The sequence below is a fragment of the Ammospiza nelsoni genome, chromosome 1 (genome assembly GCF_027579445.1).
Source record: "Ammospiza nelsoni isolate bAmmNel1 chromosome 1, bAmmNel1.pri, whole genome shotgun sequence".
Lineage (NCBI taxonomy): Eukaryota > Metazoa > Chordata > Aves > Passeriformes > Passerellidae > Ammospiza > Ammospiza nelsoni.
In genome coordinates this window covers 110,331,541-110,353,130 of record NC_080633.1, presented here as the reverse complement: position 1 = coordinate 110,353,130, position 21,590 = coordinate 110,331,541, and the positions used below count along the sequence as shown (strand labels likewise).

The following is a 21,590-nucleotide window of genomic DNA, read 5'->3' as shown; positions in this document are numbered from 1 at the left end:
CGCAGCGCGGAGGTGACTCTGCTTGCCCGCAGCGGGGATGCTGCTGCTGCTGCGGCCGCCGCCGCCGCTAGTACGGGGACTGCAGGCGGGAGCGCGGGTGGCCGCGGCGCCCGGCGGCATGTGAGCAGCGGCGGGAGCGTTCCCCGAGCCCCGCGGCAGCGCTAAGGGGGCCCCTCCCTCCGGCGGCGGCTCAGCCCGCCCGGAGGCGCAGCGCGGAGGCGGGCGGGCATCGCCGCTCGGCCGCCCGCGAGGAGACAGCAGGAGCGGCCACAAAGCGCCGCCGCCCGCCCTCCTCCGCACGCCGCGGCGCTGCCCCTGCCAGCCCCGCTCCCGGGGACGGACGGAGGGCGGGAGCTCCCCTCGCCCCCTCGTCACCTTCTCGCCGCCCGATCCATGGGAGGAGCGGGCCGCCTCCCCCTCGGAAGCGCCGCCGCGGCTCGCCGGGACTGAGAGAGCGGCCGGCGGCCGGCGCGGCGGGAGGATGCCCCTGCTGCGGAAGGTGCTGCGCGTCTCCAACCGCTCCATGCTCGCCTTCATCTTCTTCTTCTCCTTTTCCTCGTCCTGCCTCTACTTCATCTATGTGGCCCCCGGGATCGGTGAGTCCGGAGCCGCCTCCGTAGGGAGCGGGGCTGCGGGCGGGGGCCGGGGGCGCGCCCGCCTCCCCCGGGCTGGCACCGCGGCGGGGAGGGCACGGGCGGCGCCGGGCCAGGGGCGGCTCGGCTGTGGGAACGCGATCCCGCCCGCCCGGGAAGGGTCGGGGCGGCCGGCGGGGGCGGCGGTAACGTGCGCGCATCCCGCATCTTTGTTCTGCTGCTTTCAAACGCTCTAGAAGGTTCATCTGCCATCGCGAGGTAGGTGGATGCTGCCCTTGCTTCTCCGGCTGGCAAAGCGAGGCACTGAAGCGGCTCAGCGTTTCGTCGTGTTACAGTGGTACGAATTGGGAAAGAACTACAAAACTGCTGGAGTCACTTAAATGTATTAATCTTTCAGATTGTTAGTAACTGCATTAATAATAAAGCCCGTGTGAATAAAAATGAAGGATCGGTTTGAATATTTGTTTTTTTACTTCTGTTAGAGGGATCTCTCTCTCTTCACAGGTTTTACAGTTTGGTAACTCTTCTGCTTCTGAAGGAATCACTTCAGAGGGAGACAAACCCTCTGATTTAGAAGAAGCTTCATAAAACAACTGTTCAAGTTTGTTTCTAACACAAACCAAAAAAATTTGCTGGTTTTCTTAGTTCACTCTTCTGCTGTTACTGGGAGACCATCAGGCTTTTTCTCAGTGGAAGATCCTTTTAAAACTGGTTAGCATTACCCCAGAGATAAGGCCAGTGGTATCCTATATGGTGCTCTGTGGGATTTCCTTGTGTTGTGTGTTCCTTGATTAGGGAATGTTTTCATTTTTTCCCCCAGGGAACATTGCCACATATTTCTGCACATCTCCTTGCTTATTAGGTGCTACCTAAGTACTTGCCAAATCATCTCTCTCTTCATCCTTAGTGCTTAAAACTTCTCTCTGCAGTCATTACTACAAAATGTCCACACTGGTGTGATCACTGAATCTTCAGGAATTGTTTCCTGTTGATTGTGTCTTTATGTTTTTTGGCTCCCTCTTGTTCACTATCTCCTATTTAACTTGTAAACACTTTCAAGGTGCAGTTGTTGCTTCTATACTTAAATAGTTCTATATAGTTCACCTATCATTCTGTGGTTTTCCTTTACTTCCATACTTCCTACAATATTTACAAGTTTGCCAATTATTTTTCTAGTTCAAGTAAATACAGAAAAATATTAGAAGATATATTTATAGGATTAGAGTTCAGAACTTTTTTGTCTGTCAGTGTTTTCCTCTTGAAAGGGATCTGGTGTAGTCTTCCAAGTGAGAATGATGCTGATGTCCACTTAGGCATCTTAGGTCTTTGAGATGCTGATGCAGGACATATATGTAAAGTAGCCTTTAATTGCAAGTAATTGATACATGATTTAAATAGCTGACTGCAGTTTCTACATCTTTGTAAGTGAAACTTATAACATCTAATATAATGTATGCAGCTGTAGTTTTACTTTGTTACTTAAATGTTTCTTGCCAGTGGCTACTTTGTTAGGAAGAACCTGTCTCACAAAGCAAGGCTTATGCAGTCCCTTGCTCAGAATCAGAGCCTTTAGTGATGAGGCTTTAAATTTCTGACTTCATCTTTCTGCTCAGCTATTGGGAATTTCATATCTTTCAGCTTCCTTTGTACCGGGAATGAAATGAAATCAACAGTACGAAAAGTGTTCTTGGGGTAGGTTAATTAGATCTGGTCTAAGGGAAAAAAGAATAATACTCAAACTAGTCTCTCTTCTTGTCTCAGACACAAATACTGTAGTTGGCCTTTTCAAGATGTGGTTTAACAAAAATCTTGGCTAGTTACATGAGTTTGTGAAATTACAGCTCTTTCCAGCCACTGATCAATGCTGTGCTGCCCTAACTGTAGTGTGAACTTATCCAGCTTAAGTCAAAACCAGGCAATAATGAACTTATTCCTTGTCTCTGGCACTTCTTAGGTCCATCTTGAAATGCTGCTGTCCTCTGCTGGTCTGAAGGATCCTGGGGAAGAGAATAGAAAATGGTGAAGGGCAGTGGGAAAGTTTTACATCTCAGCCTATCAGCTTGCAGATGTAATGCTGATTTCCCAGGAATTGCTCGTTAAAATGTTACTGTGTGGAATGGAGAGAAAGAAGGTCAGATATTATCTAAAAACTAACAAGCTTCCTGGCAGTATAGTGAAAATGTAAGTTGTAAGAACAGAAGAGTCTCAAAACACTTAGGAGCACCCAAGTTTATAAGCAGATGATTCATCTAATAATCTTATGCTCATGGCATTTGCTTATTGTGATAGAATAGAATATTTCACTGTACTTGCACCTTTTTACTGTGTGTAATGAAGTAGATACATCTAAGTCAAGGCTGATTCTGTGTGTGGAGAGAAGGAAGGCTAAAGGTTGCTTATTGAAGCTCAGCCACCTTACCTGTTAGCAGTTTTTCATTAAAAATGTTCTGCATCTAAGTCATAAATGGTTGGGATCTGTTGTAATTTATGTGTAAAGAAAGATGTGTTTCACTGAAGATATTTTAGTTCAACAGAACATTTTCTTCCTCAACAAGCTACAAGGCACAATGTCAGAGACAAAGAAAATACTGATTTTGTTGTAGGGAACTGGAGCTGCTCCGTGGCTGGCTTCTTCTTGTGGTAGTCAGAGGAACTGAAAAGAGAGGGAGAAGTTGGACTCCCAAATGTTTTATGGAGCAGCAGTGTACTGGAAGGTGGGAGAGGAAAAATACACAAGTTATGCAGCAGAATGATTTTGTGAGATGTCAAAGTTGATTGAAATTTTGAGTTCTTATGGGCTAATGGAGTGGGAGTCCCCCTTAGTAAGCAATTCATGGTTTATCAAAGGGAAAAGATACCTGCACATGTAAGCCCTTAGCACTGGAAGAATTCTCAAAGAGGTCACTGTCACATTCCCTCTGTCCTTCAAACTATTTAGAAAATAGAATTACTGCATTTTTTTGGACAAAACCACAAATTTTGTAACAAATGGAGTTTAGATCAACTTGAAGTATCGACAATTTGTTTAGAAGAAAGAAGTCGGAATTACTTATATTAAGGTATTTAATTATTTGTCTAATGCTTAAAAGTTTTCATTTGCACCATAATTCCGGATATTGCAATAATATCACTGTTCAGTTTTTGTAGAGAACCCTCAGAATGTTAGTTCTTTGGGAAACAGAAGCTTTTATTATTCCTTGTACTTCAGAATACAAGGGGAGGAAAACCACATTTTCATGTTTTCAGATGTGGTTCTGTGTTTTGAGATGAAGACTGCAATTAATATAAAATATGTATGGTTTAAATGGTTGAGAAGAATTGTTGGGATTGTTTTTGTGCCTGCTTTTCCCTTTTCTGTAAGCACAGATAATTGGATGAGGTAGAGGTGATGGCAACCCTACCTCAGCACCTTGGTAGTCTTTTGATAATCAGAGGAGCTGAAACACAACAGCAGAATGATTTCTAACTATTAATTAGAGAAGACAAATATTTTTCTAATTTTAATTTTTCTTGTTTAATTCAGTGGATGTTTCAGAGGGAAACCTCAATAGATAGGATGGCAAGTTAAAATGGTCGAAAACATTTAAAATGCTTAAAATTTAAAAATTTCATTTAAATGTTTAATGACACTTCTGTGAGATAGTCTCAAGTATTTAATAAAAGGAGATAAGATGTGCTGCTTCTCCAGAATGACCACTTTTGTGACAGTAGTTCATTTTGTGCTCCTCTGGTAAAAGCAGAAACTGAAATTTCTGATCTTGAATTAATAGCCTGTGATTCTGCAACTTCATTGAAAGTTACAAATATTCGTGTATTAGTTAAAGGCTGAAGAAGCTAGAATAAATTCCTAAAAGCAGGAATATTTGGCACCAACATGGGGATTTTTTCAGTGTTATAGATAAAAGCAGTAATAAAAGGGACTCAATTTATGTCTGGTCCTGACAGCCATCCAGAACCAATTTGTAGGTTTGAGTTTACATCATGGAAAGGATCCAAAGGTTAGGAGAATAAGACAAATTAACAAGGCAATGGTGACCATGGGAGAGCATTTGCTGGTCTAATTTCACTGCCAAACCACTCTGAGTACTGCAAGAGAAAATTCTTTTTTTCCTGTTTTTCCCATTTGCCCTCAGCATTAAAACTGAAATTACATTGGACAGATCTCATAAAATGATCTCTTATTCATCCCTGGGTTATTCCTTTCTGTGTTGTTGCAGCAGAGAACCTTTGCCAGATTGGGAGGAAGAGTCTCTTAGAGCTCTCCATATTGTAGTCGATTGCAGTCTAGTTCTTCAGCCAGAGAGTGCTTGAGTACTAGAACAGGCTCTCCAGGGAAGAGGTCACAGCATCATCCTGACAGAGTTCAAGAAGTGCTTGGACAACGTTCTCAGGCACATGGTGACGTTCTTGGAGTGTCCTGTGCAGGGTCAGTAGTTGCACTCCATGGTCCTGATGGGTCCTTTCCAACTCAGCTTATTCTGAGATTCTAGCTTGTCTACCTTGCAGTTCAAGTAAGAACTGGTTATGAAACAGTGCAGTGATCAAAGAAGATGCAGTCTGCTTTGACATCAGTAACTAAGAATTCTGAAGGGTGAAATGAGTTTGAGGAGGAAAAAACAGCTCATGTTTTCTCTCTTGTGATCTTCTGCTTCTTTCATTAAAATCTTGCTACTTTTTTGTTAGTCCCAACCAAAAGGCAGCTTGCATGGAACTTGGAATAATGTCTATTGGTTTTAGCTCACAATTTTATATAAATCTATTTCCTGTTCTGTTACTAGTTTTCCTAATAGGAAGAATGATATCACTCCTTTTTGAACTTGTGCAGAAATAGAGAAAAGAGTCCTGAAAATGCTATCAGCAAAATAAATGCTTATCATGGCTTTCAGGTGCTGAGCCCATAAATATGGGCACAGCCTTTGTGCTGCTATTCTTTGTTACTGGCATCTGTGGCAGTTGTGGCATTTCTAAAGACTTGCTGTTTGATTACAGAATAATTTAGATTGGCAGGGGCACCTGGAAGTCACCTGATCCAACCTCCTGCTGAAAGCAGATCCTACTGGATCACATTTCTCAGTCATGTCCACTTGAGTTTTGGAATAAATCCGGGGATGAAGATTTTGCTGTGTCTCTCAGAAACCTGTTCCAGGGTCAGACAAGTGTGACAAAATTGTAATATGTAATTGTAATAGCCCACCTTATGTTCATTGCCTTGTGTTTTTTGACTGACTACTTTCAAGTGTTCAGTTTAGTCTTCTCTTTACAAGAATACTGTATTGCTGAAGACAGCAAAAAAAAAAAAAAAAAAATGCACCCTCCTCTTAGCCATTTATTTCAGACTGAGCAAACCCATTTATTTTAGTTTCTGCTTGTACATAATATGCTTGATTTTGGAAGGTTTCCTCTGGGCTTGTTTTGGTATTAATGTTTGGTTGTTACTGGGATGCCCGAACTGGACAAATATGATTTTACAAGCTGAAGAGACAACAATTGCTCCTATCGATGTGCTGGTTATACTGTTGCCAGTACAGGGCAGGATACTGTTGACTGTGCTTGCCACAATGATAGGTGGCTGGTAATACCTTGTCTGAGGGTTTTGTAATAGAGCCTGTGTATAGGTTTGCTGCACTGAAATAGGACTAATACAGCTTGCTTTTTTCTCATGCTGTGTGGAAGTATCTGATTAAAGGCTGATGAGTTTTGCAGGGTGTGGTAGATGTTCATGTTAGTGTTTTTCTTTCCCTGTCATTGCCTTCTTTTATTTCTTTCTAGGGAATTATTCTCATGGGTCTCTTACAAGTTTCTTGAGTAAATGAAACTTGTCTGTCCCGTTGTTTCATAATTTCTGCAGGGAAATGCCTGCACTACAGAACTGGTTGTTGTTTGGGAGCTATTTTCAGCTATATTCCATTGTTAAAGTTCACCTGTTATTAGAGGCTTCATTTGGAGCAGGAGTAGTTTCATTATCTACAGAGGTCTTCTTCTTGCTTGCATTGCAGTTTTTCATATCGCTCTGACAAATTGCATCAAATCCTTTACCTGTGAAATTGTGGTTTACTTTCTGATTAATAGGGACTTTTTTTATCTTGTGCAGAGAGGAAATGGAGGTTTAAACACTCTGCTTGATCTCTGATTTCCAGTGATCAAATGTTCCTCAGCATTCTGACTAAGTGCTTGAGCTCCTTGAACCCCCTGAACTCGGGGAGTGTCGTGGGCACATTTTCTGCCTTGGTCTGGGAGGCACAAAGACTTCTCCATTATGTTGGCCCAGCACAGTCATTCCTAGCACTTGATTCGGAATAAATTATTGTAGCTCTGTCATTCATGACTGTCTTTCACTTTTACCAACAGATTAACTTTGACTAAACATGCATATTTATTTCTGAATCAGTTGTTCTGCATTTTTATCTGATAGTTTTCCTAAAGCACTTAGATATTACTTGTTATTTGTCAGGGAACTTGCCTGCGTAAGATTTCAATCAGTATTCATTTTGTGATGTGGTTCTTAGTCAGAAAACAGAAAAAACCCCAGATACTTAGGGTGTGCAGCTAACTGCACAAGGACAAAGTAATTATGAGACATCATGTGAAATGAGTTTTCACTTCAACCAGCCAGTTATTTGAATGCATTCTTCTCATGGGTTGAGAAGGAGAGATTGTATACCCTGGGGACATTTATGGGGGACATCTGAATTGTGATGCCTTACTGACAGGGCCAAAGCTTTAACCATTTCCACATCTGTCTGTGGTGAAAGATAGCTTATCTACTGGCTTTTGATTAATAAGACTATTTCTACAAGTGACTATTTTTACTTGCTTTTCTATAGCTCTTACTCTTAGGTAATCTTTTGTATTCAAATTATGCAATCGTATTATGGGGAGCAGCATGAAATAATTATGCTTTGTGTGGGATCCAGTGCTAGATTCTTGTGAGCACAGTGCAGAAATTTGGTACAGGACATTAAAATACAAAAGATGGTTTTTTGCAAGGTATTGCCAATGGTCAGTTCACTTTCTTAGATTTGTGCTTGTCCTTCTTTACCTTCAGTTCATTGTGCATTTATTGAATTATTCTACAGCTTACTGTATAATCAACGAATAGCCTGAGAGGATAGAATAGTATCAAATATGTTAGAAATTTTATTGAACATTAAATCCTTATTATGCTTAAAACTACTGTTAGGGAAAGAAATTTTGATTCAATTTTTTCACTGTAAATGGAGATCCCATCATTTGCTGTCTCCCAATAAACAGTGAACTGATATTTATCCAATTCCTCAGGCTTGCAGTCAGAGGATTCATCCATTTGACATATCCACTATTGCAGAGAATATACAGAGGTTGTCTGAAGTATAAAAAAACAATTTGGAGCTTCTCTGTTGCAGCTGATACAGATTTGTCATCTGCACCATTTGAAAGATCACTGTTAGCCACCAGAAACACTGGTAGCTTTTGGTTTTTTTTTTTTCAACAGATTGAGGTGATTTATGTCTTTCTAAGATTTTTCTTATAAGGAGGTATACATATACAGACTCAAATGCAGTCTCACTATCCCTGTGACATAAGATTGGATTTATTATTATTTTACAAATAGTGCAAAACTGCTATTGAATATTGAAAAACAAATCAAGTAAAGAATATATTTCAAGGCACAAAGTTTTTTTCTTTTTTCATGCTGTTGTATCTGTTTTAAAAACAACTTCTGATTAACAACAAATGTGTGAAAATAAATATAGTGCTAAGGAAGTTGGACACCTGCAATAGTATTTATTGATGCTTGTTGTAGATTTCCGTTGTTGAATAGGAACCAGTTTACAGCAGTCTTATATTACTTGGGATATTGTCCTTCACAGCTAAATTGTTTAATGAATCAGTTTCACAGACTAAAGTCATTATACTGCAGAGAATATTCTAGCTCCTGGAATTGTAACTGAGATATTTCAGAAGCAATCTCAGCAATCTATTTATTGTTTATTTAGATTAATCATAGAATTTAATCTTTAACACTTCTGTGTCAATTTTCCATGTGTGAACTCAGCAATACTGGAGTTAGAAATACTCTATTGGCAGAGAACAATATCCTATAACCTTGAGATAAGAAGAGACCCTTGTGGGACTTGTTCTAGAAATGCTCCCATGAGATGATTCCCCATTTACAATTACTAGTGGAGACCTTTCTGTTAACCTGTTTGAATCCGTACCAATTTTAATGTAATATGTTGAATTTGCTTTTCAGAAGTCCCATGAAAACAGGTGTTGACTAGCAGATGAATAACTTTAGGGGCAATGGTGAAATGGTCATTTGTCAAGACCTATTGCCCGTAAAGCCATGTTTACCATATTTGGATCTTGCAGAATCCATGGGTTCTCTATGAAATATTTCCTATCTGAGTTTATCAGCATTTTTTTTCCCGGGAAGATCAGTAAATAATGTTGCTATAACTGCTCTGATGATAGAGCATTTTTTTTTTAAAGGGGCATGCTAACTTTTTGTTAATTGCTTTGAAAATATTCTTGACATAGTGCTTTTTTCCATGTTGTTGGGTTTGTTTGGCCTTGGTTTTCTGGTTTTGCTTTGGTAGAATGAAAGCTGCATTTGAAAATCAAGTTTGTGGCCTCCAAGTTTGTCCATTTTTGTTTGGTATTTAAAAATAATTTTTGGTAATAATTAATACTCTTCTGTGTTTTTAAAGTCATCACATTTCTAACTTCCTAGTCCTGTTCAGAATGTCAGTCATTGACCCAGTTTCAAACTCACTTGTCCTGTTGTATATTTTACTACATTGGTTGCTTCGAAGTGCATGGCATATATTTTTGGCTTTGCTTTGGTGTACGAGTACAGCATGATAACTAAGTTTCTATATAAAAATGAGTCTTGTGCTTTTCCTGTGAAATTGTGGGATGATAAACTAAATCCAATATTGTGAGAAGTGCTTTGATTTTTTGGTGTACTGCTTGGAAGGAGCTTGATTCCCTAATGGAGAGTGATCTGTGAATGATTTAATTTTCTTTAAAAAAAGGGGTAGTCTTCAAGTGAATACCTAAATAACAAAAAGCCACCTGATATAAAACATTGAGCCATTTTTACATTTTTTTATACTTTTAAAATTAATGCATTGCCCTCCCCAACAGTCTAGCAGATAAAACTATTAATAACTAGTGAGCTATAAAAATTTGAGAGAAAAAATTATTCATCTGATACTTTTAATATGTCCTCTGAAATACAGGATGACCCCTTTAATGCTGTAATGTGTGTTATTAGAATGATTTTTATATAATGCCCTCAGACTAGGACTTTTGATTATTGACGTGGGGCTGTGTGTTCATGATTGCTGATGCAGATCTGGACCAATTGATAGGAAAACTTCATGTGAATTAGTTATGAGCTCTGAGCTGACACTTGCAGTTGCTTGAGATGGAACAATGAGTATAGTATTGATTCCAAGGTGTACTATGTGTGTGTGTTGTCTTATATTCCTCACTGCGCTTTCCATCTGATTAACCTGTAAACTGTGTGACAGCCTGGATACTATGTTTCTGGAGCCAAAAATTTGCTTTTTTACTTATTATGAACCATGTGCAGTGAATTAAGAAGAATATGAATAAAATTGCTTCTAGGTGTTACATTGTTAGATGTTTTCTTTGGTTACATGTGAAATTTTGCCTTCCTGGTTTGTGCTTTGCCTGGCACTGTGACAGCGATGGTTGGTACAAATGCAGAAAGACAAAAGTAGTTGAAAAATCACAGATTAGTTGGTGTTGGAAGGGATCTCTGGAGATTATCTAGTCCAACCTCCCTACTCAAGAAGTACCACTTGGAACCAATTGCTCAGGCCCTTGTCCAGAAGGTTTTAGAATATTTCTGAGGAAATTCTCCACAACCACTGTGAGCAATTTGTGCCAGTGCTCTGTCCCACTCACAGTATAGAAGTGTTTCCTGGTGTTCAGGTGGAACATCCTGTGTTTCAGTTTGTGCCCACTGCCTCTGGTTCTGTCCCTGAGCACCACTGAAAAGTGGCTGGCTCTGTCCCTTTTTGCACCTTCCCTTCACAGACATTGTGTACACATACACATGCCCTTTGTACACAGTAATGTGGCCCCTGAACTTTCTCTTTGGGGATCAACAATCCCTGCTCTCTCAGCCTTTCCTGATAGAAGTGATGCTTCAGTCCCTTTGTCTTCTTCATGGCCTGTTGTTGGATGCTCTCCAGGATGTCCACGTTCTTCTCTATTCTACTGTGGAGCTCAGAACTGGACACCACAACACGTGTGGCTTGAACAGTGCTGAGTGAAGGCTGTGAATAATTACCTTGACCTGCTAGCAGCATTTTTCCTAATGCATCCCAGGATGCTGTGGGCCATCTTTGCAGCACATTGCTGGCTCGTGTTCCACTTGATGTCCACCAGGACTCCAAAACCTCTTCTGTCAAGCTGCTTTCCAGTTGGATGCCTCTAAGCATACTGTGGTATCTGGGGTTGTTCCTCCCCAGATGCAGAAATTTGCACTGTTCCTTGTGAACTGCATGAAGTCCATGTCAGCACATTTCTCCCGCCTGCTGAGGTACCTCTGAGTGGCAGCATGGCCCTTTGGCATACCAGCTACTTACCCCCCTTTTGTGTCTTAAATAAACTTTGTGAGGTTCTGTTCTGCCTGTCATCCAGATTATTAATGAAGGTGTTAAAAAGGAATGAACCTGGTATTGACCCCTGGGCTACATCACTGGTCACTGACCTCACCCTTTGGGCTCGGTCAGTCAGCTTTTGATCCGGCTCACCATTTGCTTAGCCAGCCTGTACATCAACAGTTTGTCTATGAGAGTCTTATGGGATACAGTGTGAAATGCTTAGTGAAGTCCTGGTAGACAATGCCCCCTGCTCTTTCCTTATCTGTCTTTCATCAGAGGTTTCCAGTTGGTTGACTGTTTCTGATGATTTTCTTGTAATTTACGTACTCGAAGAATGGTTTCCAGGATTACCCTCCACCCTCTTCCCTGGGATCAAGCTGAGGCTGATCAGCCTGTACTTCTCTGGGTCTTCCTTCTTGAAGATAGGAGTGACAATTGCTTTCCTGTAGTCCTCAGGCACTTCTTCCACTCATCATGATCAATCACAGATGGTCAGGAGTGGCTGTGCAATGACATCTGCCATCTCCCTGAGCACTTGGTACACCCTATAAGGGCCCATGAACTTAACCTGTGTCCTGTTTGCTTAACTCTTCCACCAAGGGCAAGAGTACAACTTCCTTGCTCCAGACTGGTCTCAGGGAGTTGCCCTTTCTGAAGACTGGTATTGTTAATAAAAATTGAGAAAAGGTGACATTGAGTATTGCAGACTTATCTGTGTGTGTCTTTCTCATCAAGCAATGTATTCACTGAATTTTCTTCTTATTGCCTTTGTACTTATGGAAATGATTCTTGCTGTCTTTGACATCCCTGGCCAGACTCAGTTCCATCTGGGCTTTAGGTTTCCTACATGCATCCTTGGATGCTCAAGTATTTTTTCTGTATTCCTCCTGCATTCCCTGTGATTGCTTCTTCTCACTGAAGCAATTTGGGTTTTTTTCACAGGAGGTCCTTGTTCATCCATGCAGGCCTCCTGGCATTTTACCTGTTTTCATAGCTGTTGACATGGATCTCTTGTAAGCTTGAAGGAATATCCCTGAATATTACCCAGTTTTCTTGCCCCTATCTTCACTTGAGGGCTTTATCCCATGTGACTCCACCACTCAGATAATTGAAGAGGCCAAAGTCTGCTTTCTTGAAATCCAGGGTTGTGAGCTTTCTTTTGCTTCTTCCTGCCCCATGGATCCTGAGTTACTTACACCATCTCATGATCTCTGCAGCCGAGGCTGCCTTTGATCTTCATGTCCCCAGTGAATCCCTCCTCCTTGGTAAGTATGAAGTTCTGCAGATCACTTCCCCTCACTGACTCTGGCACTTGTGGCAGGAAGTTTCCTTCAGGGCACACCAGGAACCCTCTGGAGTTTTATCTGGCTGCCTTCTGCTGTCAGTCATCCCCCACCCCACTGAAAGAAAAGCTGCTTTTCTTTGTTGATGTTTTGGCCTCTGGGGGTTGAATACTTTGTTGCTGTTGCTGCTGGGTGGTGTGGCACCTGAGCTGCACTCTTGGTCACAGCTCTTTGCCAACAAACCTGTGCCAGGAGATGAGATTTGTTTTTAGGACTAAATTAATAGATTTGATTTTTTCCTGATGTTTTAGCTTCTGATGTAATTAATTGGCCGTTCAAGCATCTGCTGCTACCTAAGCAGCTGCTGAATGATGGTGGAATGAACTGAGGAGATCTGAACTCCTTGTAACCGTGATTGTGCTGGAGAGCCAGGTAGTGGGGAAAAAAACCAGCCCAGAAAGGACAATGTTTCATTCCTGATGAATTCCTGTTGTATTTGCGTAAAGTTGGATAGTGAGTTGACAAGCAGCTCAGCAAGAAAGAGGAGGTAGACTACAAGAATTACTTGATAAAAACATGGCAAGGTTGGATCTTCCTGGCAGCAGGAGCAGCTCTTGCATACTTAAGCCAAGGTGGCAGCAGGCTTTACCTGGTTGGGTTTTTTCAATTGTCTTTTCACGATTTCTATTTTGAGACAAATGCCTTTTCTAACTTTCACAAAGGTCTTGTGTGTTTGTTCAAATTTTCTCCTGTGTCAAGGGGTAAGTACTTCACTAAAGGGAAGATGTAGGTGCTTTTGCAGGAAATCTTGTTTTTCCAAGGTTTATGTCTACATTAACTGCAATAACATTTCCCATAAAAATTGAGAACATTTATATGGCCTCTTGTTTTTTTTTTTGTGGACTTGTTTGAAAGTTCTTACTCTCCATTCTTTACTATATCAGGTTCGTAAGACTTTTCCCCTTTTTATTGTTTCCTCCGTTTAATTTCAGAGGAGGGAGCAAGCAACTTAGTGAGGACCTAGGTGTTAGCCACATCAACGTACCACACCTGGTTTATGTGAATTATCCTTCTATAAACCTGCTGAAAGCTCTATAAACCTTCTGCAGAGTTAAAAATTCAAGTAACTTTAGCTTTTGGTATCACATTAAAAAGAAGAATAAAGCACACAGTCTTCCAGAGATTAGCTCTGAAATCAGTATTTACTAACGGATTTATATTAAAAAACCCACTTTATTTTAGTGTTGGAATAGGAAGATATTGAAGAGAAGAGCTGTACCTATGGGAGAAAAAAACTTATTTGGGGGAAAAGATGATACCAATTTAAAATATATTAAAGTTTGAAGAAAGACATTTCTTGTTATTTAAGAATTTTTGGTCCTATTTGAAAGGCAAATATATACATGATTTTACTTTCAGGAAAAAAACTTGAATTTTGAAATCATTTGTTTGAAGGTAAATAATTGTTCTTGGAGGAACAGATCAAAATGCCTTTATTTTGATTCCAAAAGGAGGAGGTTTCTTGAGTAGGTAACTTCATATATGAATGAATGAATTGTACAGATTCCTTGAAATGCTTTGTAGAGACGCCCCAAAAATCCTGGTATCTGAATGGAAAACTACAAATGGAATGAAACAATTTGAACCACAGTGTGGTACTTTCCATGAATTGGGTTAAAATTTTGAGAAGTTTTTGTGTAATTTTTGTGAAAAGAAATCTGAATGTTATCTGTTGTCTTGAATCCTGGTAAGAATCGTTCTTCTGGGATTTCCTACCTGTTGTCAGGCTAAGGATTTAGCTTTTTTGTTTTATTTTGCTTCTGTTTGGGTGGCCAGAAAGTGTTGAGACAACTTCAGGATTGTAGCAGCTGTAAACATGTTTACACTCATGTAAACTCTTGTTAACACATGCAGTTGGTCATGCTGGCCAAGGGTTTGAGAATTACATGCCATTCATGGCACCTGGCATGTTCAGAACCTCTTTTTTAGCTGTCAATATTCCTTGTTTTAATAAGGAGTTCTTTGAAAGTCAGGGGAAACCCCTCATTCATTCATTTAAAAATTGAAACATTATTGTAGGACTTAGAAATACAATTCCTTGAAAGATTAAGCTGGTTTTTTATCTCTGTGGGTGTTGGTAGTATTATTTGCTAACGTGGTGGAATTCAGCACTGTGTTTTCCTCTGGAAATGCCCCCAGTCCCTCATACACAGTTCTCTTTGGCTCTGGTCTCCCTGTGTCAGGCTATAAGAAGTTGTTGGTTGATCTGAAGTTACTTGTGTCATGCCACTGGTGCTAGGCCATCTGATGGAGTTCCTGAGATAATTCTCTAACTTTTCTTTAATCTTTTTACTTATTTTTCATCCCTGGTATGTTTAGTTCTTGCCCTCAAAGATGCAGAGCATTTTTTTGTTGTTAGGGTGGTTGCTGGTTACAGGGTGCCAAATATTCCCCAGAGAACTGGGTGCTCAATGTAGGTGAAGTGACAGATTATCCCTTTGACCATTTGTCCTTCCCTTTGCAATATTTCTTTAGCTCTTTGAGTCCTGAGTAGGCATTTGCTCACTCAGATATAAATGCAGCTTAATTTCTACCTTACTAACTTCTGTTGAATACAAAGAAATGTCTTGAGATCGTATTTGGGGCTTTGGGTGCAAGATTGAGACAGAGGAATATTTCATGCTGTTGTTGTTACTGAGTCACTTAATTACTCAGAATGTTGATTTACTCACTCTTGATGCCTATAATAAATATTTCATGTATAATTATAAAACATTAATACTTTGAGATTGGCAGAGATTTGTAACAGTTGTATAACAAAGCAGCTGTTTGGAATGAATGAATAAACAGTACATTTCGACTGGAAGTTGTGTTAACTAGTGAGTAAAAAAGGAACCATTATATGGGTCTAAAAGATTTTCTTGACTTTTTTTGTCCTATATTTAAATTATTTTTTGTAGATCTATATATGAGATGTGTATCTACATATGAAAATGTTTTATTGCTAGATTAAATTTTCTTGTCAGTCTCAGTTGCTTTTTGTTAGTTAAAGAGAAATGAAAGTGTCATATAAAATGTGTATTGATAATCTGTAGGTTTTGGGTTTGAATAGAGCCATTCTTTTCTATTGTTGTTAGTTTTCACTCTGTGGACCTTCATCTCAAAAAATTATTGTTCACTGACCATGGATTCAGACGCAGTAAAAAATGTTGAACACATTGTAGATGTATGTTAGAATAATTTGGAAATACAATGTTTTAATACAAATTCAAAATTGCTTTTTTGTTTTATCAGCAAACACGTATCTATTTATGGTGCAAGCTCGTGGTATAATGTTGAGAGAAAATGTAAAAACAATAGGACACATGATAAGACTGTACACTAACAAAAATACTACACTGAATGGTACAGGTAAGAATATTTTTAATGTATATTTTAAAAGACCTCTTTTTTCAATTTTTAAAAAAAGCCAATCATTAATGACATAGCTTGATTATGAAAACTTAGACCCAAATCCTACTTCTCTGAAATTGGAGTCAAGGTCAAATAGTTACTATTTATCAGTTCACTTCAGTAGGAAATATTTCTATTAGCTATAAGAATGATACTTGTATTTAATTATTATTCCTCTAGAGTAATAAAATGCTTTTGAAATCATGCTGCTAGGAATTTGTTAGCTAAAAATTAATGCTCTCACCTGCATGATGATGAGTTACAATTTCAGTGGGTAACATAGGTTTTTACAGAAATCAATTCTTCTTTTTAAGATTATCCTGAAGGAAGCAATTCTAGTGACTGTGTTGCTCAAACAACAGTGTATCTTCCAGAGAACTTCACCTACTCTCCTTATCAGCCTTGTCCAGAGAAACTGCCTTACATGAGTAAGTTTTAAAGTGACCTGAAAGTTTATCTAGTAAATGAAACTGTATTTTAAACAAAACACAGTTTTTTAATATAAAATATAATTGTAACAAGTCTAAGTATATAACAGAAATTAATTAATAAAATACATCTGATAATGCACAATGATGCTTAATAGAAGTTTACGTGTAACTAAAGTGTTACTGAAGTTTTGGTCTCTTTATTAATCACCTTTACTAATTTGAAATCAAATAATTGAACTACTGATTTGTAAGAGAGAAAATGTCACATAGTTTCTGAAGTTATTTGTAATGCATTCCAGAATTCTAACCTCTTGTCTTTTAGATATCTGGCTTAATCTGTGGGCTGTCATTCAGCATGAGCAATTAATTAGATATCTAATATAGCAGTTCAGATCCATATCATACCAAAAAAGGTTACTGGCAGCTGAACTGAAATCTGATCAATTTTTCTTTAAAGATTTTATTAGGATAATCTAGATTCCATTATAATATTTTTTTAATCTCAACTGAGTTTATCTGTTGAAGAAAACAGAAACAGTGCCTGTTACCTGTGTTTCTTCTTAATAACGTCAGATTCTAAGCTTTGTTTTATATTTTAGATATATAGGCATGCAGCCAAAAGTATGGATCAGTTGCTGTTGCTTATGAAACTAAATAATTTAGAAAACTGTCTTAAGCCAGGTAGTAATTAGCCCCATGGTATGATAATATCCTTATTTCAACCTCTTTTCCTCCAGACACAGGGTTTGACTTTCAAAATCACCTTTTTGGATATTATTGAACATCTAAACAAATAAAACCAAATTATTTCAATAGCAAGTTTTTAGCTACTTTTTGAAACATAAAAATTTCAGCAAATGGCAAATCTGGATAATCAGAGAGAAACAAGATGTGATGTTTCTGCTGATTGAAAAATGTATATAATTAGTATTCTTCATGTCGCTTTCAGGGTATCTGGCAGGTGGAATTCTGTCAGATTAGTTCAAAACTAAGTCATTCTACTAATAATTTCTCTATAGATCTCCTTGTTACTGCTCTGCTTTTACCACCTTTTTTTGCTGGTGGTGTTTTTTTTGTTAGTAATTGCTCTGTACTTCTTCTATCCTGTTTAATTTAATAGAGGAATAATAATTTTAATAGAAAATAATTCACTGAATAAGTTGCTTTTCAACCAAGGGATATGTGTTTCCCTTTTTGGTTTCCATGTATGACTTTTTAATCATCATCTCTCTTTCTAATTATAATCTAAATAAAGCATCTCAGAAGGTCTTTTAATTTAATGAAATGTTGTAGGAAGTGTGAGATAGCCAGGCAAGAGAGAGTGTTGAATCGTGTATATTTTGAATGTTTAATTAGTCTAAGGTTATTACAGAAGTACATCTTCTCTTCTTTGCATCAGCTTGTCAAGTTTATATCATGAAAGGAGCATGGTAAAATCATATTTGATTTTAGTACATAAGTACATAGGCTATTAAAATAGGAATAGCTATTGCCTTTGTTGTGTGACTCAGTAGAACAGGTTATAACCCACTGGTTGGGCAGTGCTGTTGTAATTTATAAGCAAAACACCATTTTTTGTTATAGAGCAGTGCAAGAATCTGTCTGTTCCTTTAGAGATAAACTGATAATCCCAACCTTTCTAGACTGCATAGTTTCTAAAGCTCTTGTAATTCTTGAATTCTTTGCACTGTAGACTGTCCTTAATTTGATTTCTTTCTAAAGCATCATAACTGGCTTAAATCCTGGTTATAAAACAAATTAGTTTTTGGAAAACTTAGGTTTTTTTCCCACACAGCAGCAGTTAATACATTCCAGGATGAGATTTTCTGGCTTTGTACAATTACATTTTGTTGGCTCATATTAATGTGCAATCCATTATAAACTGTAAAACTACCTGGCAGCATAGCCAGATATTGCTTGTTTTGTTTTGCATGCTTCATTTTTCCTTCAGTAAGAAACCATCCTTTATTACTTTAAATTAATTTTACTTTATTGATTTCTGTGTCTACATCATTTGTTGAATTAGTTTTTCCCTGATTTTCTTCTTCAAAATGTTTTTTGCTTTCTCAGCTTTCTTATTTTGTGGGTTGTATAAATACGTTTTATTGCAGCCTGCTAGGCACTGATGGAACTAGTGAATAATAAGTGCAGCTATTTACAGAGATGCTTTCTCCTGCCCCTCACCAGTGACAGGGGAAAAAATGCTGATTTCTATTCACTCATCTCCTGTGTGCTTTTGATAGTACCAACACTTCAGGTTTTACTATAGCTTCTTTTTAAACACTCTGGATGGAATTTCATCATGCCCCATGGAGTTAAAACCACCCTTATCTGAAGGCTTCATCTAAATACTGTCCTACCATTTGATGTTTCTTTCTAATTTAAACTGTAGTCATCTGATCACATCTGAACTTTTCTCAGAATACTGAGGTATCTGAATCACATCATGTGCTATTTCCTTCCCTTTCTGACCTTTATTTATCTTTATTTTCCTTTTAGATTCTGTATTTGAACTGAAAGGCTCTTGTTGCTTTACTGTCTCTTGCTAGTTGAAATTGATTTTTTAAATTTAGTTTTTAATTTTTAGAAATTTATTTTGTACATGTTCATATACTAGTCCTTTGTTGATTGACCTTGATTCCATGTTCCATAAGATTTCTTTTTTGGGTTATTGAAGAGTTTCAGATGCAACCATTATGATAATCTAAGCTTATTTTTAAATAATTATTTTTAATTATTTTAAAATTTTAATTTCAATCTCTGTAGGACTAGCTTGTTCTAGTGTCTATCTATACAGGTTTTTAGCAACTGCTAGGTTTCCTTTTTTCCTAAAATAATTAAATTAGTATGGGTTTCTTTAAATCTTCTCTTGAAATAGCTCCATAGTGTACTGTTGTTGATTTTTTTCACCTATGATTTTACATTAAAAAGGTTGCCTTCTTCATTTGCAAGTAGTACCATATTTAATCATATCCCAAACTAAAAGAGCTCTTGCAGTATCTTCTGCCTTCTTCTGAAAATGATAGCTATTCCTAGTACGTTCCAAAAATTTCAATATTTTCAAAAGATTTACATAACTAGTCAATTTGTTGACACAAATGATCTATTTGGCACAAATAGCATCTTTTGTGTATGGACACATGGGAGAAAATGGGAGTAATTTTTGGACTGACTTTAAACCATCCCTCACAAAAACACTTAACTTTGTAGACAAAAATGAGAATAATATTTTATGGTGTTTGCTAGAAAGTTCTTGCAAGATTTTTATGTGATGATTTAGAGTGTAGTAGTTGCTGAAGATAAACTTGAACTTCTGGCTAATGAGTATTACAATAGTCTTCTCCCCAGATTTCCTTGCTTCTTTCTATTGCTTTTGAGGGTATTTACTATGAATCATTATTTCCACTTTTGAACTTTTTACAGATGCATAAGCTAATGACTGACAACTTTCAGCTATCAACTAATGTTAATGTTTTCTCATAGTAGTTACTAACTTGATTTTTTTCAAATCATATTTGGGTCTTTATTCACTAACTTACTGAGTTTCACTTTCATGCCTTTTGCAAATGCTTTTCCCATTGGGGTCATTAGTTCTACCAATGGTAATTCTCAAATCCAGCCCTTTGCTATGAATTGCTTTGAAGCAGATAGTGGTGAATTACTGGATGAAGACTCTACATGAAATGTGCATATCATCTAAAATTTAAATTGAGGAAGTTTGTTGAGTGTAGTGATGATACATTTTCCTTTAATGTGGAAGTGGAGCAGGAAGGCACACAGAATTTGAGTAAAGGTTCACTAGTGTGGGTGATGTAGAATTGTTAAAAACGGTACTTGAAATGAAAGGCAACCCAAATTTTCTGCAAGAGATGCAGAATTCAAATTACTTTGCTTGTTCTATGCCCTTTGAAATTAGTATTTTCTTTATAAGTTTCATGGAAGGAATGTCTGTTTTTGGAAACACTAGAACTTAGTTCTGTAAGAATGAAAGATTAGGAGGATAGTATAAATTGTTTCTATTTTTCTGTAGGTAGTATAACTACAAATTTCTGATGCCATTTGTCTATGATATTCCTTGTAGTGTTAGGTCAATTTTCTTAATTGAAATTAATATGTAAGTTTTTTTTCCTCTCTTTAGGAGGCCTTATTGATGTTAATATGAGTGAAATTAGTTTTGATGAAATTCAGCGACTGTTTTCAAAAGATTTAGACATTAAACCAGGAGGACACTGGAAACCAAATGACTGTAAGCCACGGTGGAAGGTTAGATGCTGATTTTCTGTTTTGGTTTATTTCTTCTTGTTGGTATATAAGAATAAATTATCATTGCAAGCACTCAGTCTTTGGCGCTATACATGTAGTATCTTATAGTATTTGTAGTATGCCATCTGTGCTCAAGAAGAAACTTCAGCCAGGAGAAAATATTGAAATGGATCATCAAGAACTTTTAAGGGTTCATTAGCTGTAGTTACCAAACATTTCATCATATGGATGCAAATATGTCCTACGTGTCTGTTGCTTGAAGTATAACTAGAAGCAAGTGAACATAAAACATAAAAGGAAAATCTTATTTACGTTTTATTCAATTTTTTTTCTTAATTATTTGAGCAAGCAAATTTTCAGCACACTTTCCTGGGGGAACCAACATGTAAAACACTGAGCCAATTTAAATGTAAAAGTTGAAAAGCCATAGAAAACTTGATCTGTATTGAAAAATTAAAGTTTTATAATGCTGTTATAATAGCTTTTTTCTTCTTTTTCTGAAGGTGGCTATCCTTATTCCTTTTCGGAATCGTCACGAGCATCTTCCAATTTTTTTCCGTCATCTGATACCTATGTTGCAGAAGCAGCGGCTGGAATTTGCCTTCTATGTTGTTGAGCAGGTAAGAGCATCTACTTGAAAAGTGACTTTTGAGATTCCTTACTAAAAGGGGTTTGATATTCTTACCAAGGTTTGGATGAATCCAGAATTTAAATATTGTTACTCTACTTTGCTACTCTTTTAAATGAAAAAATAAAGCTCTATTTCCATTTCTCATCTTGAGCAGTGGCTGGATAAACAATGCTTTTCTTCAAATATAGCCTATATAAGGTAGTATAGAGGTAATAAGATGGTCTCTTAGAATCTATTGTAGTTGTAAGTTTTCAAGGCAAAAAGTAGGTCAGCAGCAGTGTTCCTCAGGGCTCAGTTCCAGGGCCTTACATTCA

The 21,590-nt window shown here is 38.0% G+C and overlaps 1 protein-coding gene across 2 annotated transcripts in view; it reads left to right on the top strand.

The window, feature by feature from the left end:
• The first annotated feature begins 470 nt into the window (after positions 1-470).
• B4GALT6 (beta-1,4-galactosyltransferase 6) overlaps positions 471-21,590 on the top strand; it is a 29,627-nt gene continuing 8,507 nt past the window's right edge. Inside the window, exons 1-5 of one of the 2 annotated variants that reach the window (XM_059468068.1) lie at positions 471-596; positions 15,793-15,909; positions 16,266-16,379; positions 20,521-20,645; positions 21,149-21,265. In XM_059468068.1, coding sequence (XP_059324051.1) covers positions 482-596; positions 15,793-15,909; positions 16,266-16,379; positions 20,521-20,645; positions 21,149-21,265 — 588 coding nt within the window. In that variant the 5' untranslated portion in view covers positions 471-481. Of the gene's footprint in view, positions 597-15,792; positions 15,910-16,265; positions 16,380-20,520; positions 20,646-21,148; positions 21,266-21,590 lie in introns of those variants that run through there. The other variant, XM_059468079.1, reaches the window with a different exon arrangement.